At 43.5% G+C, this 19,987-nt stretch overlaps 1 protein-coding gene across 1 annotated transcript; it reads left to right on the top strand.

Annotated features, from left to right (window-relative positions):
- The first annotated feature begins 2,323 nt into the window (after positions 1–2,323).
- FAM240A (family with sequence similarity 240 member A) lies at positions 2,324–18,437 on the top strand. Its single transcript, XM_045385281.2, has 3 exons — positions 2,324–2,422; positions 9,652–9,797; positions 17,721–18,437. The coding sequence occupies exons 2-3, from the start codon at positions 9,655–9,657 to the stop codon at positions 17,809–17,811; spliced, it is 234 nt and encodes a 77-aa protein (XP_045241216.2). The 5' UTR covers positions 2,324–2,422; positions 9,652–9,654; the 3' UTR covers positions 17,812–18,437.
- The last annotated feature ends 1,550 nt before the right edge of the window (positions 18,438–19,987 follow it).

Raw genomic sequence — 19,987 nt, forward strand, 5'->3', positions numbered from 1 at the left:
ATTATATTTGATATATATGTGTGTCAGTCAGAAAGGCTGGTTTATGATGCCATAATAGGCAACACCAAGTTTTCTGAAACATACAACTGTGGCAGTTTATTTTTTGTTCCCAAAACTTACAGCCAACGTTTCAGGGCCATCCAAGGTCTTACTCAGTCCCAGGCTTATGCAATCTTCCAGCAACCTGAGGCTTTGGGGTTCACAGCAGTAGGAGGAGCAAGCATGGAAAATCTCACACCAGGGGACAAGTTGCCTCCTTTCCAGGTTTTTGCTAGAACCGGTCCCATGGCCCTGCAGGGAAGTCGGGTAAACCAGTCCTCTCTGTGTCCAGAACAGGGAGGGGAGCCAGAAATGTCTGTAAGTACTAGTAAATGCAACCACACCCACTGTCCAGGAAGCGTGCTAGGAAGGGGCTCCTGTTCCACAGGGGTCTGGGCATCAGCGAAGGAACCTTGACACTGCCAGGGCTAGCTGCGGAAGCAAAGGGCCTGTCCACTTAGTTTATTACAGCTCCCTCCTCTAGTGGGATCCCTGTCATTAGGTAGGAGCTTGGTTTCCAGTGGGGTAAATAGCTTGAGCTAATCAGAATTATTTGAAATCAAGCCATGAAGTGGAAAATATAAAACTTTGCAAAAATAACACACACACACCTAGATGGGAGCTTGCTAAATTGGGAAATGGTCATGCTCTATTATCACCCAGGCCCCTCCCAAGCTGTGAGATTTTTTAAGTACAATTTTAAATGCTTCCTAGCCTATAATGTGAACAACACTGGTGTCAGAGCAGGAGGGACCTTGTGCTAAACATCTCTCCCTCCATCCCTATATGACTGTAAACCCTGAAATGTGAGAGAGCACCTCAGGAACAGGTCCAAGTCAACAACTGTGGCTACGGGGACACAGAATCAACCACGGCCCACTCCTACCCCCACAGAGAAATTTTCTTCTGTCTCTGGAGTCTTCTTAAACTTCTCAGAGAAAGTCTGTGGGTAACATGGATTAAAGACATACTCTAACTCTAAATAAGATACTTGGCTTCAGTCTAAATGAGAAGATCCTTGTAGGAGTCTCTGTCCATTAAATCAATTATAAACAGAAAGGAAATTTGGAAATTCAGAAAGTTGTTGATTCAAAATTCAGCTGAACTGGAAAAATTGTAAATGTTTGTGCTTTGAAGTAAACAAATTATGGAGGCTATGAAATTCCTGCTGGTGGATTAGGGTTTTGTTTTGTTTTTGTTTTTCGTTTCGATCATTTGTGAGCCCAAGAGGAGTAGCAACACTTAAGCTTAATTTTATAAGCTTTTTCTTGGAGGACTTGCTAACGGCTTCAATAAAGTTTAAGGAATCTAGTGTAATGAAAAAGACTTTCCTAGCATTTAGCATGTCACTGAATAAACAAAAACAAAACAATCCAATCCTTCAAGATGATCTTCTACCTATTAAATATTCAGTTTCACTGTGAATTTTTTAAAGAGGAAATGGGTATTTAAATTTACAGTAAAAATATTTAAACAACATTTTTATCCTATTCTGTCTGCTTGTGTTATAACATTTATCAGAAGAAAAAAACAAAAAGCAAAATGGGTATTTTTGTTGCCTTTAATTATATTCCAGTGATATCAGTGTTGCCCTTAGTATGAACACTGCAACTCCTGTAACCTAAGTCAGAAGCAGGCTTATTAGTGGCAAAGCAGGGTGTGATGATGACTTGAACTGGGTCTGTTTCCAGACAGGGGACCACCCCAGAAGTTTCACTCAAGAACATGCCATGCTCCTTGAAATACCTAAAGGGCATTTTCAACTGAGAAGCGAAAGTTTGGTTCACTTTTTGTTTTGATGCCTTTTACTGGAAAACGGTCACTGTTCCTGTCCCCATTAGGGGAGGACTGAGCATACTGTGAGATGTCCCCACCCAGCTCTATCCTTGGATTAGCGGCTCCAAAGAACAACATGCCTCGCTAAGTCATCCTGTAAGGTGACCCAGAAGTGTGACTTGTCACACCATCCCGCCTTCTTTATCCCCTGGGCCGCAAAGGGCAGCCTGGCCTGATGCACTAAGGATTCACGTTCACAGATGATCCGGGGCATGTTCTAAACATTAACTTTACTTCCAGCCAAGTCATGGCCTCTGTAGAACCTGCCAGAGCAGAAGCTTACCTGCCCCTGGGGTGGGCAGAGGGAGCAGGGGATGGGGACTGTTTTACACTTCAGATCTCTATGATTCTAGTGCTAATTTGGTGTGTGTAACCTTGTCAGGCAAAGGCATTTCTGTAACTCCTCCCCTCTGCATATAAAAGATTAAGACCCTGAGGTTTCAGGACCAGGTCGTGGCCTCTGAGAGCCCCAGAGCTGAGGAAACAGGAGTTACAACACTTGCCTTCTGTTACAACACATCAAGGCAGCAGCAGATTCATCGCAAAGGTAAAGGATGTTGAACTTGATGTGGATGGGGGAGCCTGATGGAGGTTCGTCTCACTCTTCGGCGGGAAGGGAAGTGGATGTGCCCCTTGTAAGCCTATAAACCTGTCTTTCTCAGCGGCTGGGATTCAGCTTTCCCCCTGAATTCCCTTGCTTGCATCTGCTTGGGAATGACTCACAAATCCTAATGGGGTTTTTCTATACCTAATTTATATAATTCGATGATGCAATCAAAACAAGTTAAACTGTGAGAAAGCCGGAAATCGGTGCCACTGTCCACTTAACCAGCCTCTGAGAAAAATAGTACATATGGACTGTGAGATGCCAATACCCCAGAGGAACGAACACCCTCAAGGAATGTTCAAATAGAGATGCTCGACCACAGTGGGCTTCTCGGGAGACTAGCACTGAGGAGGCTGTACCTTAGCTTCGGCCTTTGTAATTCTGAAGCAGAGCTGCTTAAACTGCAGTATGCACAGGAGTCCTCTGGGGATGAAATGAAAATGCAGGGTTTGATTCCGATTTGGGCCTTGATAAATTCTGCACTTGTTCCAACTCCGTGGTGATGCCAGTGCTGCTGGTTCACAGGACAATTGGGTGGCAGGGCTCACTGGGGTCTCAGTGACAGTAAATAATCTTTGAGACTTCTCCATGCCTGAATCTTATCAAATCAGCACAGTCAAAATGCATTTTACCAAAAGCATTTTCTGTTCCGTTTTTAAAGTTTTTATTTTTAAATTAACACACAGTAAAAAATGATTCTTTTGTGTGTACTCAGTTCTATGAATTTTTTTTTGTTTTTTTTTTTTTGAGACGGAGTCTCGCTTTGTTGCCCAGGCTGGAGTGCAGTGGCCAGATCTCAGCTCACTGCAAGCTCCGCCTCCTGGGTTCACGCCATTCTCCTGCCTTAGCCTCCGGAGTAGCTGGGACTACAGGCGCCCGCCACCTCGCCCGGCTAGTTTTTTGTATTTTTTAGTAGAGACGGGGTTTCACCGTGTTAGCCAGGATGGTCTCGATCTCCTGACCTCGTGATCCACCCGTCTCGGCCTCCCAGAGTGCTGGGATTACAGGCGTGAGCCACCGCACGCAGCCTAGTTCTATGAATTTTAACATACATACAACTTCATGTAACCACCGCCATGAAGAATGCAGAACAATTCCATCAGGTTCCCCTCAGTTCCTTCATGCTTTGCCTCTGCAGTCATACCCTCCCTTGAACCTGGGAGGTGGATGTTGCAGTGAGCCGAGATCACGCCATCGCACTCCAACCTGGGCAACAAGAGGGAAACTTCTTCTCAAAAAAAAAAAAAAAAAAAGAAAAGAAAAGAAAAAAAGAAAAGAAACTACTGCCAAACTGTTTTTCACAATAATACCTGTACCATCCTGCAGTCTACCAGCAATGTGTGAGAGTTCCAATTCCCTTTCTCCCCGGAACCAGAGGACTTCTCAGAGCTCTTTCTATCCTTGTTCCCACTTCTGGGTTGCCTTGAGTCTAAACGGGGGATACCAGAGTAAAAACAGAAAATCTAGCACTGTTCAATGGTAACTGGAATTCTGGGGGTTTTCCCCTAATCTACCTGCTGCTGTTTACTTTTCAGAGTCCTCAAACAGCTGCACCACACATTCTGTCCAGGCTGCATTCTTTGGAGAGACAGATTAGGGTGTACTTCCTCCATCTTACTTGGATCTGGAACCCTTCTGTTCTATTTCAAGCCCCAATCATAAAGAAAAATGTGAAAGGTGGTTAAACATACTTTTGGATATGTGAAAAATAATCATGAAATACTTGCTCTCAGGTGTTGAATAGGCAAGAAGTACGTGAGTGGTGTGCACAGTCAGCTGGTGTGCATTGAACCATCCTAGCCAAGAGTCACAAGCACACTCAGTGTAAGCCAAAAGCCTCTTTTAAAAAAGCAGCTCTCAGATTTCTCAATTTGAGTTTAATACTCTGGGTAACTGAGACTTGGGAAATCAAATTGCTGGCACAGCGTTAAGGCTCACAAGGGACAAATGTTCCTTTGTTCCCGTCGATTTGCCGAATGTGAGTTGGCTCCTGGGGCAGCACAGATGCCTCACAGGCGGTCAAGTGCGACACATTTGGTTTGACCGAATCAATGTCTTCACAGCCCTTCATGCGGTCGTTCTCTGTAAGCATTAATTGTTGATTTTGTGAAGTAAAATTCCTAAGGGTTATAGAGGTTATGGTTCGTCCAAGTTGGTGCTGATTGACTGGACGCAGCAGCATGAATTCTCTCAAGCACAAGGTTGGATGGCGTTTTGGGCTGAGGGGATACAGAGGAATAGAGCTATTTACTTATCAAGAGCTTTCCAACTATGGATAGTCTCCTCATCACACTTCTACTAAGAGGAGCAGTTGTCTTCACTGTAGACACTAGGAAATCGAAACACAAATACTCACAGAAATACACGTTACCTGTGAAGAAATGGGCTAAACCCTAATGACAAGAGGCTAACAGAGTCTCCCGGTAGGTTAGAGCCAGGGAACTTGAACTTCTTTGTTTTTCTTTGAGATGGAGTCTCGCTCTGTCACCCAGGCTGGAGTGCAGTGGCACGATCTTGACTCACTGCAAGCTCCGCCTCCTGGGTTTACGCCATTCACCTGCCTCAGCCTCCCAAGTAGCTGGGACTACAGGCGCCCACCCACCACCACACCCGGCTAATTTTTTTGTATTTTTAGTAGAGATGGGGTTTCACTATATTGGACAGGTTGATCTCGAACCTTCAGTGATCCACCCATCTCGGCTTCCCAAAGTGCTGGGATTACAGGCATGAGCCACCGTGCCCAGCCCAGGGAACTTGAACTTCTAGTCCAAAGACAGAAGAAGCTTTTCCCCTATGTTTACTGAGGAATAACTTATATGTAGTGAAATTCACTCATTTAAAATATAGAGTTTGGTAAGTTTTAGCAATTGTATACTGCTATATAATCAACATTATAAACAAGATATAGGCCAGGCACGGAGGCTCACACCTGTAACCCCAGCACTTTGGGAGGTGGGGGCAGATGGATCACCTGAGGTCAGGAGTTTGAGACCAGCCTGGCCAACATGGTGAAACCCTGTCTCTACTAAAAATACAAAAATTAGCCAGGGGTGGTGGCAGGCACCTGTAATCCCAGTTACTCGGGAGGCTGAAGCAGGAGAATTGCTTCAACCCAGGAGATGGAGGTTGCAGTGAGCTGAGATCGTGCCACTGCAATCCAACCTGGGTGACAGAGCGAAACTCTCTCTTAAAAAATAAATAAATAACTAATAAACAAGACACAGAACATTTCCATTATCCTAAAAAGAGCCCCCATGCTCCTTTGCCCTCAGTCCCCTCCCGCAACTGACCTCAGGCAATCCCCAATCTGTTTCTGCAACTCTTTGTTCTGCAAGGTTCCCACTGCAGGTCTCTGCACAGACCACTTCCTGCACCCTGGGTGCTCCTGTCCATTCATCCTACAAGTCCCTCCCCCTAGAAGGAGCCCCAAAGCCTTGGTCAGGTCAGGGCACCCTCCTTGTGTGTCCCATTTCAGTGCCTATCATATGCAGTGCCAGTGCCTCACTCCCTGTTATCTGAAGTCCCCTGAGGAAGGGCCCTGTCTTATCCCAGTGTCAGCCCTTTAGAGTGAAGAAGGATGGGGTATTACATATTTGTTTGTTTGTCTGTTTGTTTGTGACAGGGTCTCACTTTGTCCCCCAGGCTAGAGTGCAGTGATACAAACATGGCTCACTACAGCCTTGACCTCTTGGGCTCAAGCAATCTTCCCACCTCAGCCTCCTGAATAGCTGGGACCACAGGCACATACCACTACGCCCAGCTAATTTTTTATTTTTTATTTTTGTAGAGACGGGATCTCTGTATGTTGCCCAGCATGGTCTCAAACTCCTGGGATCAAGTGATCCTCCAGCCTCAGCCTCCCAAAATGCTGGAATTACAGGCATGAGCCACTGCACCTGGCCTAAACATATTTAATCCCCTCTTTCTGCTTTATTTTTATCTTTTCCTAAAAGTGTATTTCTAAACTTATCATTAATTGTGTTTCCTTGAAGCTACAAAATTGGTGATAGTAGCCACTACAGTTCTGCCCATAGTAAGGACAATGACTAAAACAAGCTAAGACAAGGTAGTTTGTTTAAAAGCGAAATGCGGCTGCGCGCGGTGGCTCAAGCCTGTAATCCCAGCACTTTGGGAGGCCGAGACGGGTGGATCACAAGGTCAGGAGATCGAGACCATCCTGGCTAACACGGTGAAACCCCGTCTCTACTAAAAAATACAAAAAACTAGCCAGGCGAGTTGGCGGGTGCCTGTAGTCCCAGCTACTCGGGAGGCTGAGGCAGGAGAATGGCATGAACCCGGGAGGTGGAGCTTGCAGTGAGCTGAGATCTGGCCACTGCACTCCAGCCCAGGCGACAGAGCGAGACTCCGTCTCAAAAAAAAAAAAAAAAAAAGTGAAATGCATTTTTTCTTAGAGATTTTACTTGTTTTCACCATTGTGTCAGCAGCATTTTCCAGCAAAACACACACACACACAGCTAGTTAGTTTGTAAAATACCATTATGCAGACGGAGGTAGAGATGGATGTCACTCTTCAACCCAGAGGGAGCTCTGCTATTTCTTAGAAAAACATGTATCTCCCATTTTACACATGTGGGACACCTCCCAGTGAGTGGGCGTGGTGAGGCTTATCTCTGACATATGAGAAGTGAAAGAATATAGGACAAACGCTCTTACCCAATGCTCCTCTGGGCATGGCCGTATGTAGTACATGGTTCAACTTAAGAACTTCTACTGTCATCCAAGCTTTCCTAAATGGTGGCCAACAGATCAAGGATAGAGATAAATGAATCTGTCATATACCCAAGAAGCCACACACTCAATATTGTGTGTAAATAAAGATTCACAGTTATTCAGGGTTTTCAATGACATTTAATTAGCTCAGACTAATGATGTCCCTATGCTGGACTAATGATTCCCTATGCCAGACAACAGTCAGAAAAATCAGTGGGCGAGGACCAAGCTCATCGGTTACATTTATTCAGAACTTTATAAATTGCAGAACACTTTCACATTTGGAGTCAAACTTGGCCTTCAGAGAAATTTTAAAGATGAGAAAACTGAGGCCAGGAGAACCCATGTGACAAATAGACGGCACATCAAGGCAGTGGAAACACAGGTCTGGAGTGAACATCTGGCTTCAAACCCCTTTCTCCTTCTACCTTGCCCCACTGTCCCCGTCTGTCTTTCTGAGACCTGTGGCACAGATCTCTATGCTGAGTTCCAGACCCATGTGTCAGGCACCCCTCCTTGCTTCCCCCTGGGGGTCGGCACCCAGGAAACTCAAACTCCATCCATCCAGCACAGCCTGAGCCCACTCCCCATAGCCCTCCTCCTCCTACATTTCCCATCTGTGCACAGGCAGAGCCAGGGCAGTACCCACTGACAGCCCTTCTCCTTCATTTTCCACGCAGAGTTTCCTGTGAATCTGTCCACTCTTCATCATCCTTGCCCCTCCCACCCTGGTCACAGCATCTCTCTGGGCTCCTCCAGCAGCCCAGTCACTTCTCCCCCTGCATACGCTCTCACCTCTCCAGTCTCTGCCCCCAGAACATCTGGCAAAATGCCTGTCTGGACCCACCATTTCCCCACTGAAAGCCCTTCCTGGGATCAGGTCCAAATTCTCTCTGGGGCATGCCAGGCCAGCTTCTCCAGGCTCCCATCTCCCCATACTCTTCTGCAGGGGTTCCCACCAGCAGACAGGAGCTTCTGCAGTCCCTGCTTTTGAGCTTTCTACTGTATCCACTCAGCTGGTCTGAAAGTCGAGCAGTTTCTGCAGGTAAAAAAGTGAGCATTTTGAGTGTCTGATATGTATAATTCCACACACAAGAGCCCACACGTGTGCATGCGCACACAAACACATACACCTCAAAGCAGCTTGCCCTGGGGGTGTCAGGCACTGGAACCATTTTCTCTGATAAACCCCTTCAGTAAAGGGCCTGGAAACTTTCAGAAGTCTGAAGCCTGTCACTCCTCAAATGTCTCACCTAGAAGATGATGAAGGTCATGGCCATCTCATGTAGCTGTTGTGATAACGAAATGGACTTAGGTTCACAAAATTCCTGGTGCATGTTCCTGCTGCCGGAAGTTGAGAAATGATTCTTCTGTGAGGAGGAAGGAAGGGCAGAGGCGTTTGCCAGGTGCCAGCTTGTGGGAGGCTTGCACTCACATCTCACTGTGTCCTGACAACCAGCCAGCAGCAAGCACTGAGGCCACCATTGTCCTCCCACTTGCAGAGGTCCTGTGGCTGGCCAGGTATCCTCACATCAACAGCAGGGTCAGGATGCCTATACCCTGCAGAGTCTCAGGGATCATGTTTTATGGGGGTTCAGCTTCTATTTTTTTATGTCAATAGCTTTAGGAGTACACGTGGGTTTTTGTTACATGGGTAAATTGTATAGTGTTTAAGTCATGGTTTTTAGTGCACTTGTCACCCAAATAGTGTACATGGCACCCAATAAGTGACATTTTATCCCCAACCTCTCTCCCTTGAGTCTCCAATACCCATTATACCACTCTGTTTATAAACCCTTTATGAACCCGTGGCTTAGCTCCGACTTATAAGTGAGAATACACAGTATTTGGTTTTCCATTCCAGAGTTACTTCATTAGGATAATGGCCTCCAGTTCGATCCGAGTTGCTGCAAAAGACATTATTTTGTTCTTTTTTATGGCTGAGTAGTATTCCATCACACACACACACACACACACACACACACACACACAACATTTTCTTGATCCACTCATCAGTTAATGAGCACTTAGTTTGACTCCGTATCTTTGCAATTGTGAATTGTGCTGTGATAAACAAACACATGCAGGTGTCTTTTTTATATAATTACTTCTTTTCTTTTAGGTAGGTACCCAGTAGTCAGAATTGCTGGATCGAATGGTAGATCTACTCTCAGTTCTTTGAGAAATCTCCATACTGTTTTCCAAAGAGGTTGTACTCATTTACATTCCTACCAACAGCATATAAGTGTTCTCTTTGCTCTGCATCTGCACCAACACCTATTAGTTTTTTGACTTTTAAACAGTCAAATTGGAGTAAGGTGGATTGGAGTAAGATGGTATCTCATTGTGGTTTTAATTTACATTTTCCTGATGATGAATGATGTTGAGCATTTCTTCATATGTTTTTTGGTTATTTGTATGGCTATTTTCTTTTTTAGGGGATGAACAATCAATACACCCGTCGGGAGGTCTTCTGCCGGAACACCTGCCATGATCTCAAGCGTTTCTGGGAAAGGGAAATTGGTAAACAGACTTACTACCGAGAATCGGAAGAACATCGTCTGGGAAGAAGCGCACTGAGAAAGTATGTGGCTTGTTTGTCTACTTTTTAGAATTAATTCATTTTTAAAATACATCTTATAATTTACAACAGTTTCAGGTTCTAAATTATAAGCAAAATTAAGCAGAAGGTACAAAGAGTTCCCTGAGCCCCCACACAATTGTCCTACTATCAACCTCTGCACCAGTGGTACCTTTGTGACCGTTGATGAACTTTCACTGACTTTCAAGCCATTATTATCTTGTCTGTTTTGTAAGAGCAAAATTAATTTCCCCAGAAGAATGCCAGATGGGCATCTCAGAGGAGGAAATTATTTTAATTTTCCATGCTTACAGTCCTTTAATTCTTATCTTTATGAACTGGAAAACTCTATCCTCTCTGTCACCATGTCACCTTCTAGCACATGAGGGTTACAGTAAATGGGGCGGGGGCGGGGGGGCAAACACTGTGTCTGTGAAAAGCAATCAAGCAAAGAAAGCAGTGCCCGGTTCTTAGCGCCCATTTGGGTGAAAACACAAGATGCCCTGCGTGGTTCCTGGAGGGGAAGGCGGGGTGTCTCCTTATGTGCATCCCTGTTCTGGCCCAGTGAGTCTGCTGAGCAGTGGAGTGCAGTGACTTGACTCCCGTGGGAAAGGACGGCCACCTTGCTGTGGAAGCAGTGCAGGCTCGCTACCCTCACACACACACTGCAGAAAGCCATCATGGGCTGCAGGGAGGGACCGCCCTTTTGAGTTCTGTCCCCTCAAAGGGAACAGCTCAGCCAGCTGTCTGAGGAGGCCATGGCTTATGTGTGGTAAGGGAGTATGAGACCTTGTGTGCTGTCCAGACGGCAGGGCCCATGACTGCACGGCCACTGGACTGATGACGTGCCTTAATTCACAGGCAGTGAACTCACTGCTGCCTTCCCAAAGCCCCTCCTGAACCCTAGAGGGGAACCCAGCCTCCCACTTACAGAGACCTCCTCAGCCTTATTCCCGACTACCATCCCACCTGCTGAAGTACAGTAGTAGGGCATAGAAAGCTGATTCGGGTGGCCAGTCATTTCTGCAGTTCCTGCCATCTTCGTCCCCCAGGCTAGGCCGCTCAGAGTCCTGTACCATGTGTGCGTTCCCTGGGGAGCAGGCAAAAGGCCTCAGGTGAAGTGAAATTGGCCTGAGGAAGATGCAGAAACCAAAGGCTCCAAGAGACGCACAAGCCAAGGGGTGAACAAAATAGCCTCTGAAGCAAATTGTGCAGGTTGTTAAAATACTAAAAATATATACATGCGGCCTGGCGTGGTGGCTCACGCCTGTAGTCCCAGCACTTCGGGAGGCCGAGGCAGGCGGATCACCTGAGGTCGAGAGTTTGAGATCAGCCCAACGAACAGGGAGAAACCCTGTCTCTACTAAACATACAAAATTAGCTGGGTGTGGTGGCCACGACTGTAATCCCAGCTACTTAGGAAGCTGAGGCAGGAGAATCACTTGAACCTGGGAGGCGGAGGTTGTGGTGAACCGAGATCTTGCCTTTGCACTCCAGGCTGGGCGACAAGAGCAAAACTCTGTCTCAAAAAAAAAAAAAAAAAAAAAAAAAAAAAATATATATATATATATATATATATATATATATGTATACACACACACACACACACACACACATGCAGTATCTATGCATATAACAAAAGAATGCAAGGATGTAAACTTTTTGGTCGAAAGGATGGCAGAAGACTTTAACTTATTTGTTCTCCTTGCCCTCTTCTGATTTGAATCTGGGTAGCCAGGCTCCAGAGGCGCTGCTCTAATTAACACTCTATGTTGTCCCTTCGCAAAATGGAAAATAAAGTCCCCGATCATTGGGCTGTTAGGAGGCTTGACTATGGAAATGTACCGACAACACCCAGCCTGGTGCCAAACTCAAGGTCAGGGCTCAGGAATGTTAGTTCCCCTCCCTCTTCTGCACTCCCATTTAACAATCCAGGCTCTAATATGGCAGCAGCAATACGCCAAAGGAAGATATCCCTTGGAGGAGAAAAACAAGATGAAAACAAAATTGCAAGAGTGAGCAAGGGTGGGAACAAGCTCAGAATTGCGGTGAACAGCAGAGACTTTGCAGCCAGCTGCCTGGGCTCATCCTTCTGGGTCCCTGGGGTGAGCAACCAAATCTCCCTGGGTCTCAGTGTCCTCATCGCTATTTTAATCATGGAGAAAGAGACACTAAGAGAAGGAAGAGGGATGCTGGTGAGTTACTGCCCTTTGAGTGTGGGCAGAGGGAGCGCAAACTTGATCGTCTTCTTTCATTAGCAGATGGAGCACCTGGGCTACCGATGCACACAGGGGTGTGCACAAACCTCCCCCATTTTGGAACTGGTCAGGGAGGCGACACAGATGCTGCCATCTTCCACCTGCCCACTACAGGGTCTGAGAGTTTTTTTTCTGCAGTCTTCTGGGGCCCCAGCTTCAGAGCTGGTTCACTTGGCCCTTGGGCACCAGCAGCTTGTTGAGCTGCTGTGCAGATGTGTTGGCATGCTGGAGTTGGCAGCCCACACGCTGAGGTCCAGCCCTCCAGGGAACTAGGATGGCACCCCCCAACCTCCTCTCTTAGGGAAGAGAGTTGAGCAAAGGTAGGAGAATGGACAAGAGCATTCTAGGCAGAAGAAATGCCATGTGCAAACACCCTGAGGCAAGGGAACAACTTGCCCTATTTGTGGAATGGAGAAAGCGCCATTTTTATATATCGCTTGTGTATTCTCCAAAGTCGTACTGCAGTACTGGATATATAATAGGTGCTCAAGAAAAGCATGCTTGACTGGATCCAAGAAAACCGTGGAATTGGCTCTTAGATGGGTCTTTGCTGCCTACTTACTTTGGTCCAGGACTCATTCCCATTCCTGTCTTCCCTGCCAGGCTGATCTGCTTTGACCCCCATCGCCATTAATTCTCCTCCCTCAGCTGACCCTTCTTCCCATTCTAGTCCTTGAATCACCTTGTCCTTCAGCTTCTGGCTAGGTTCTGTCAACAGGAGACAAGAGGACTGGAGGCTAAGTCTGCCTGTTTCTTCCCCACACCCTTCCTGCTCTGGGTCCTGTTTTCTAGCAGTGACTTCATGTCTCCTGTACTACAGCTCCTGCTGCAGGGCCCCTCCCCCATGGCTCCAGGCTCCAAACACAAGTGAAAAGCAACGGGTAGAAAGAAGCTATTGACATTTGGCAACACCTAACGAAAGTAAATTGGATCTAATGATCATTAATATCTGCTAACATCAAAAAAAGAGAGATACAACCAGACAGATTTGATGGCCGTCCATCATATCACCGGTGATGTAGTTTGTCAAAAATAAAATAAAATAAAATAAAATAAAATAATCAAACTTCTAGTGCTAGCCACTAATTAACAGAATATACAGGAGACAGAGGAATGGGTTAGAGTCACACAGGAATACAGTCAGCAAAATTCAAACTGTGCCTACTCTCCAGAACAAACAATCTGGTTTCAAAAAAAAAAAAAAAACTGCAAGGGAAGGGGAAAGATGAGGGAGAATTTCCAGATTAAAGAAGACCTAAAGGATATAGCAACAAATAGGAATGTATGCACTTTATTCAGGTCCTGATTCAACCAACCTAACGTTCAACATTAAAAGACATTCGAAGTTGTCAACCAATGAAATATTTATTTCATGATATCGTGTACCTTCTGTTAATGTTTTAAGTGTGATAATGGCAAGGTAGTTTCTTTTTAAAAGAGTTATTAACTTTAAGGACAAAATAGCTAAATACAGTTATTTTGTTTATTATGCAGGAGAAGGGAGATGTGGGAAAGGAGATCAGCCTTAAGCTGGGGAAGCTGGGGAGTAGCTGTAGGGGAGTTCTTTATTACTAATTTCTCTACTTTTTTATATGCTTGAAATCTTCTACTATAAAGGTTTTCTAAACAATGTTATTTTGAAAAAAAAAAGAGTGCAATTTCCCTTTCCCTTCTTGCTCACCACCTCTTCACAATCCAAGTAGTTCCATTAATTTTTTCTGTATGTATTTTGAGGCTATTTTATTAGGTGCATGCATGTTCAGAAGTGTAATATCTTCATGGTGAGGTGAGCCTTTTTATTATTAGGCAGTGACTTTATCCCTGATGATTTTTTCTTTGAAGATCTTTTCATCAACAGACTTTAGAACTGTATTAACAGACTTTATATTAAGTCTGTCAACATAGCCAAACCAATCTTGTTTTTATTAGCATCTGCCTTATATATCTTTTTTCTGTCTTCTTATTTTCAACTTATCTCTGTCCTTATAATTTAGATGTGTCTTTTTTAAACAGCACCTCGTTGTCTGAGCACGGTGGCTCATGCCTGTGATCCCAGCAGTCTGGGAAACTAAGGCAGGTAGAACACTTGAGTTTGAGTCCAGCCTGGGCAATATGGCAAAACTTTGTCCCTATAAAAAATACAAAAATTGGCCAGGCATGCTGCCACGAGCCTGTAGTCCCAGCTACTGGGGGGGAAGGAGGAGTGGGGCTGAAATAGGAGGATCACTTGAGCCTTGGGAGGTCAAGGCTGCAGTGAGCCGTGACAGTGCCACTGCACTCCAGCCTGGGCAACAGACACCCCGCTTTCTCAAAAAAAAAAAAAAAAAAAAAAAAAAGGACATAGTTGGATTGGATGTTTTTCTAATCTGACATATTTTAGTATAAATTGGTGAGTTTAGTCCTTTTTCATTTATTGTAACTGGCTTGTTTCTACCATCTTAGTTACTTAGAGTGCTTTACGGTTTCCCTTTTTCTGTATTCCTTTCTATTTTTTTTTCTTACTGTTTGAATTGATATCCATATCTCCTTAATAGATAAGAACTATTTTGCTAGTTTCTTCTCTCATCTTCATCATTGTCTTCTTTTCATTTTCTCTGGGTTTACTCTTTTGCAGAGATGTTCTCAGTTTTGATCAAGTCTAATTTATGAGAAAAATTTCTTTTATAGATTTTGCTTTTGTTGTCTCTAAGGAGACTTTGCCTATCCCAAGGTCACAAAGATTGTCTTCTGTTTTATTTCTAGAAGTCTTATGAATTTAAGTTTTGCATTTAGATTAATAATATATTTTGACTTAATTTTTTTTTTTTTTTTTTTTTTGAGACGGAGTCTCGCTCTGTCGCCCAGGCTGGAGCGCAGTGGCCGGATCTCAGCTCACTGCAAGCTCCGCCTCCCGGGTTTACGCCATTCTCCTGCCTCAGCCTCCTGTGTAGCTGGGACTACAGGCGCCCGCCACCTCACCCGGCTAGTTTTTTGTATTTTTTTAGTAGAGACGGGGTTTCACCGTGTTCGCCAGGATGGTCTCGATCTCCTGACCTCGTGATCCGCCCGTCTCGGCCTCCCAAAGTGCTGGGATTACAGGCTTGAGCCACCGCGCCCGGCGACTTAATTTTTAATATAATGTGAGGTACAGACTGCAGTTCACTTTTTTTGCATATCCAGTGGTTCCAGCACCATTTGTTGAAAAGACTATCCTTTCTCCGCTACATTGTCTTTGCACGTTTGTTGAAAATTAATAACTCATCTGTCCCATTGATCTATTTGTCCATTGGCACCAATGTCACACTGTTTTGATTACTTAGGTTTACAATAATTCTTGAAGTCAGGTGGTGTAAGTCTGACAACTTTTTCTTCTTTTTCAAAGTTGTTTTAGTTATCCTAGGTTCTCTGCATTTTCATATGAATTTTGGAATCAACTTGTCAATTTCTGTTATGTAAAACAGCCTGCTGGTTTGATTGGGATGGAATTGAATCTTTAGGTCAATTTAGGGAGAAATGACGTCCTAACAATATTTAGAGTATCTGATATATGAACACAATATATATGTCCCTTTATTTAAGTCTGTTTTAATATCTCTCAGCAATGGTTTGCAGTTTTCAGCACATGAGTCATACATATCTTTTGTCAGATTTACCTCTATTTTGTATTTTTGATATTATTATAATTGACTTTTTAAAATTTCAATTTATGGTTGTTTCTTTGATTTATGGGTTATTTAGAATTTGTTATTTAGTTTCATAATATTTAGGGGACTTTCCAGATATCTTTCTGTTATTAAGGCTAATTTAATTGTTGCAGACGGGGAACATATTGAATTCTTTTAAATTTATTGAGACTTGTTTTATAGCCCAGAATATTTTCTATCTTCGTAAATATTCCATGTATGTTTGAAAGGAATGTGTGTTCTGTGGTTGTTAGGGAGAATATTCTATAAATATTCTATATCAAGTTGGTTGATAGTGTTGTTCAAGTGTTTTATATCCTTATCAATTTCTTGTATACTTGTTTTACTGATTATTGAAAGATGGGTATTGAAATCTCTGCTATAATTACAGATTTGTCTACTTCTCCTTGCAGTTCCATCACATTTTGCTTCATGTATTTCGAAATTCTGTTATTAGGTACATAAATGTTTCAGACTGTTATATCATCTTGATGAATTGACCCCCTTATTACAAAATGACCCTCTTTCTCTTTGGTAATATTTTTTGCTATGAAAACTACTTTGATATTAATATGACCACACCAGCCTTCTTTAATTAGGTTTAGCATGGACTATCTCTTCGTCCTTTTACTTTTAACCTATTTTGTCTTCATATTTAAAGTGGATTTCTTATAAGCAGCATATATTTAGATATTGTCTTTTAAAAATCCAATTTGACAGTCTTTGCATTTTTATTGCATTGTTTACACCATTAACATTAATTGGTATGATTTGTTTTAAATCTACCATCGTGCTATGTGTCCTCTATTTCTCTCATCTGCTGTTTATTCCTTTTTTCTCTTTTTCTGCCTTGTTTTGGATCAAGTGAGTACCTTTTATGATTTCATGTTATCTCTTCTGTTGGCTTTTTAACTATTGCTCTTTGTGTTTAGTGGTTTCTTTAGGATATATAGTACATATCCTTAACTTATCACAGCCCGCCTTCAGGTGATATTTTATCACTTTTTGTGTAGCATAAGAACCTTAAAATGGTATATTCTCATTTCTCCCCTCTTGGCCTTTATGCTATTGTACAAAGTACAACTTTACTTCTACATATGCTATAACCCCACAGTACATCATTAACAGTTTCACTTTCAACAGTGGGCTCTTTTTTTTTTTTTTTTTTTTGAGACAGAGTCTTACTCTGTCACCCAAGCTGGAGTGCAGTGGCATGATCTCAGCTCACTGCAACCTCCGCCTCCCAGGTTCAAGCAATTCTCCTGCCTCAGCCTGCCGAGTAGCTGGAACTGCAGGCACCCACCACCATGACCAGGGAATTTTTGTGCTTTTAGTAGAGACGGGGTTTCACCATATTGGCCAGGCTGGTCTCGAACTCCTGACTTTGTGATCTGTCCGCCTTGGCCTCCCAAAGTGCTGGGATTACAGGAATGAGCCACTGTGCCTGACCACAGTGGGCTATTTTTAAAGAGATTTAAGTAGTTTTAAAAAGTATTAATATATAACCACATCGTTGCTTTTCAGATGCTCTTCATTCCATGTGTACATCCAGATTTCCATATTGTGTCACTTTCCTTCTGTTTGAAGGAACTCCTTTAACATGTCACATAGTGACAGTCTGCTGGTGATTTCTTTCAGTTTGCGTATGTCTAAAAATATCTTTATTTCACCTCTGCCGTTGAAAGATAGGTTTGCTGTGTAAAGAAGTCTAGACTGACAGGTTTACTCTCCCTGACTTTAAATACATTTTCAAAGGAAAATTCAGAGAAGTAAGATTAAGTACTTTTAACAAAAATGAGAACCTGTTTACTCACACTTACATAAATAAATAAATATGAGTAAATTATAAATATATATATTTAAACTTGCATGTCCTCTGCATGACTTTTAAAACCTGAACACATACACGTAATTTCAGCGGCTGGCAGGAGAGGAAGAAAGCTCTCCTGAACCAACAGCCATGGAGATGAGTGCTCCATCTGTGTGTGTTTGGCTTCTATTTTCAGGCTCAGAGAAGAATGGAAGCAGAAGCTAGAAACTAAGCTGAGGCTGCGGAACAATCCAGAGGACACTGAAAAGCGGACAAATGTTGGCTGAGAGCTTCCTGCTTCATTGACACAAGAAGATGCAAAACACTGAGGTCACTTTGCTAGGAGAAGTCAATGCAAATCCCCGAGTCCCTTTGCTATACCTGTCAGCCCTCACACTATTGTTTCCCCACCTGGGAGAGGATTTACCTATAAATGCTTTCCCAGTGCTTGATGGCAGTTATTGGTCAAGTCAGTCCTCTGTGCATGGGCGCCAGGTTATTATCCCAAATGTCTCTAAAGATAGCTTATTTAATATCGAAGCTCCATGCAGCACTCCTTGCTTCTATATAATTATCTTCTAATTTTGAAATCCAAATATTTTAAACTCTAAACACACCAAGAGGAATCCTCAACCTTCATGGTCAAACTTTAAACATTGCACAGTGGTAATGCCCCACCATTTCACCTAGGAAACACAGCTTTATGGAATTCTTGTTTTCTTTTTATAAGAAGAGAAATGCACCTATCTGCAGAAATTTAAAAAAATTATCAATAGTCAAAGTATAGTTTGAAAATAAATTAATCTAATATTCTTTTTTCTTCATATAAATTTAATTGGCTTTTTCAAAAATATGTTTACCAAGAATAATATCAGAATAATTTTAATAAAGCTTGGTTGTCCTGTCATCACTATGCACATGCCTTCATTTTATTGCTTTATTTTAACCTCTGCATGTTTGCACGGGTTGGCTCTCTGTCAGCCCAGCCGAAGTATATCAGGCCACTCCACAGAGTATTTACCACACAGATTCTGGATTTTGAAATGGTACAGTCCCTCCCTTGCCATCTCTCAAGTTCAGAAGCACCAGGGTTTGATGCTTGCGAGAGTGCAAACTGTAGCCGGGCCTCAGGCAATTATTTTAACCAAGGGAAGGGAGAAGAGATGCAATGACATAAAGTCCTGGGCACTTGCTGGCTATAAGCAGCACCTGCAAGGCCTTATATACTATACACAGAGGAAATGTTTATGGCAGATGCACCTGATAGCAATAACAAGATAACAAGTTAAGCAAATACACTGAGAATGATATTATGGTCTACGAAGAATGTGTGTTCGGAGTCCCAAGCTAAGAAATCTGGGAATGGCTAACCTGGAGTTTCATACCTTAACTGTGAAGGACACCTGAACCCCCAGCCATCTTTTGGAACATAGGTTGTACAGGGGATCAAAGCCTTTTGTTTTGGGTTAGATGGTGGTTGCTAGGTGGAGGGTGCTAAGTGAAAATACTATATAAACTGCATGTTTTTTACAAACAGTAGTGGTTCTCTTGTCCAGCCCGCTGCCACTGGACCATCCCTGTATGTAAGTTCCCCCAATAAACCCTATGTCTCATTCGCTGTCTCTGAGTGTCTTCTTTGTCTTCTCAGACATGGTGCCATTTCGCTGGAGTCAATAGGAGCCTGGCTTGCCATAACATTACTAGGCGATGCAGAGAGTCAGGCTGGCCAATTCTGCCAGTGGTGAGTGTGGTGTTGCAGTCTTCTAAATGCCCTAATAGAGCATTAAGTATTTCCATCCGCATCCCTGGGGAACCCATTAGGCTTCATCAGGCCAATGGGAATTTCCAGGAAGAAAGCAGGACTGGGGCAGTATTTCCCCAGCTTCCATACGTAATGTGATCCAAGGAACAGGGCTCAGAGCCCTCTCTCCCTCTATGGTCTCTTATTCAATCTTGGATTCAATTCAACTAATAAATCACAAATTAGAGCTGGGGAAATTTGAGAATGTTTAGATGAAGAAGGAATTTTTGTTGGGTGTAGGAGGAATGTAGGAATTCAATAGAGGTCGAAGTAAAGTCATAGCTTACAGGGCTGAGAGGCTCTCAGAAGCAAAGGCCTGCCTTTACAAACTGCAAATGCTATTGCTGGGATTGAAATGCAGTAGGGTGAGGCAGGAAATATAGGTGAAGATTCATTGTGCATTTACTCATTCACCATATGCCAGGCACTAGACAACCAGAATCCAGCAGGAAAAAACAGACATGCTAACTCTGGAAGCTACAGTCTAGGGAAGAAGCCACTGGGAGTCACAGCAGGCCATGGTGCTCATGCCCTGTGGGAGCACTGTCTGGCCTCAGGAAGATCATATACACATGATCCAGGAACAGTGAGAATTCAGAGCTGGCAGGTCCTGGGTACTTTGAGGAAATACATTCAGGAAAGGTAGAGTGGGAGTGTGGAGA

The sequence above is a fragment of the Macaca fascicularis genome, chromosome 2, assembly GCF_037993035.2.
Source record: "Macaca fascicularis isolate 582-1 chromosome 2, T2T-MFA8v1.1".
Lineage (NCBI taxonomy): Eukaryota > Metazoa > Chordata > Mammalia > Primates > Cercopithecidae > Macaca > Macaca fascicularis.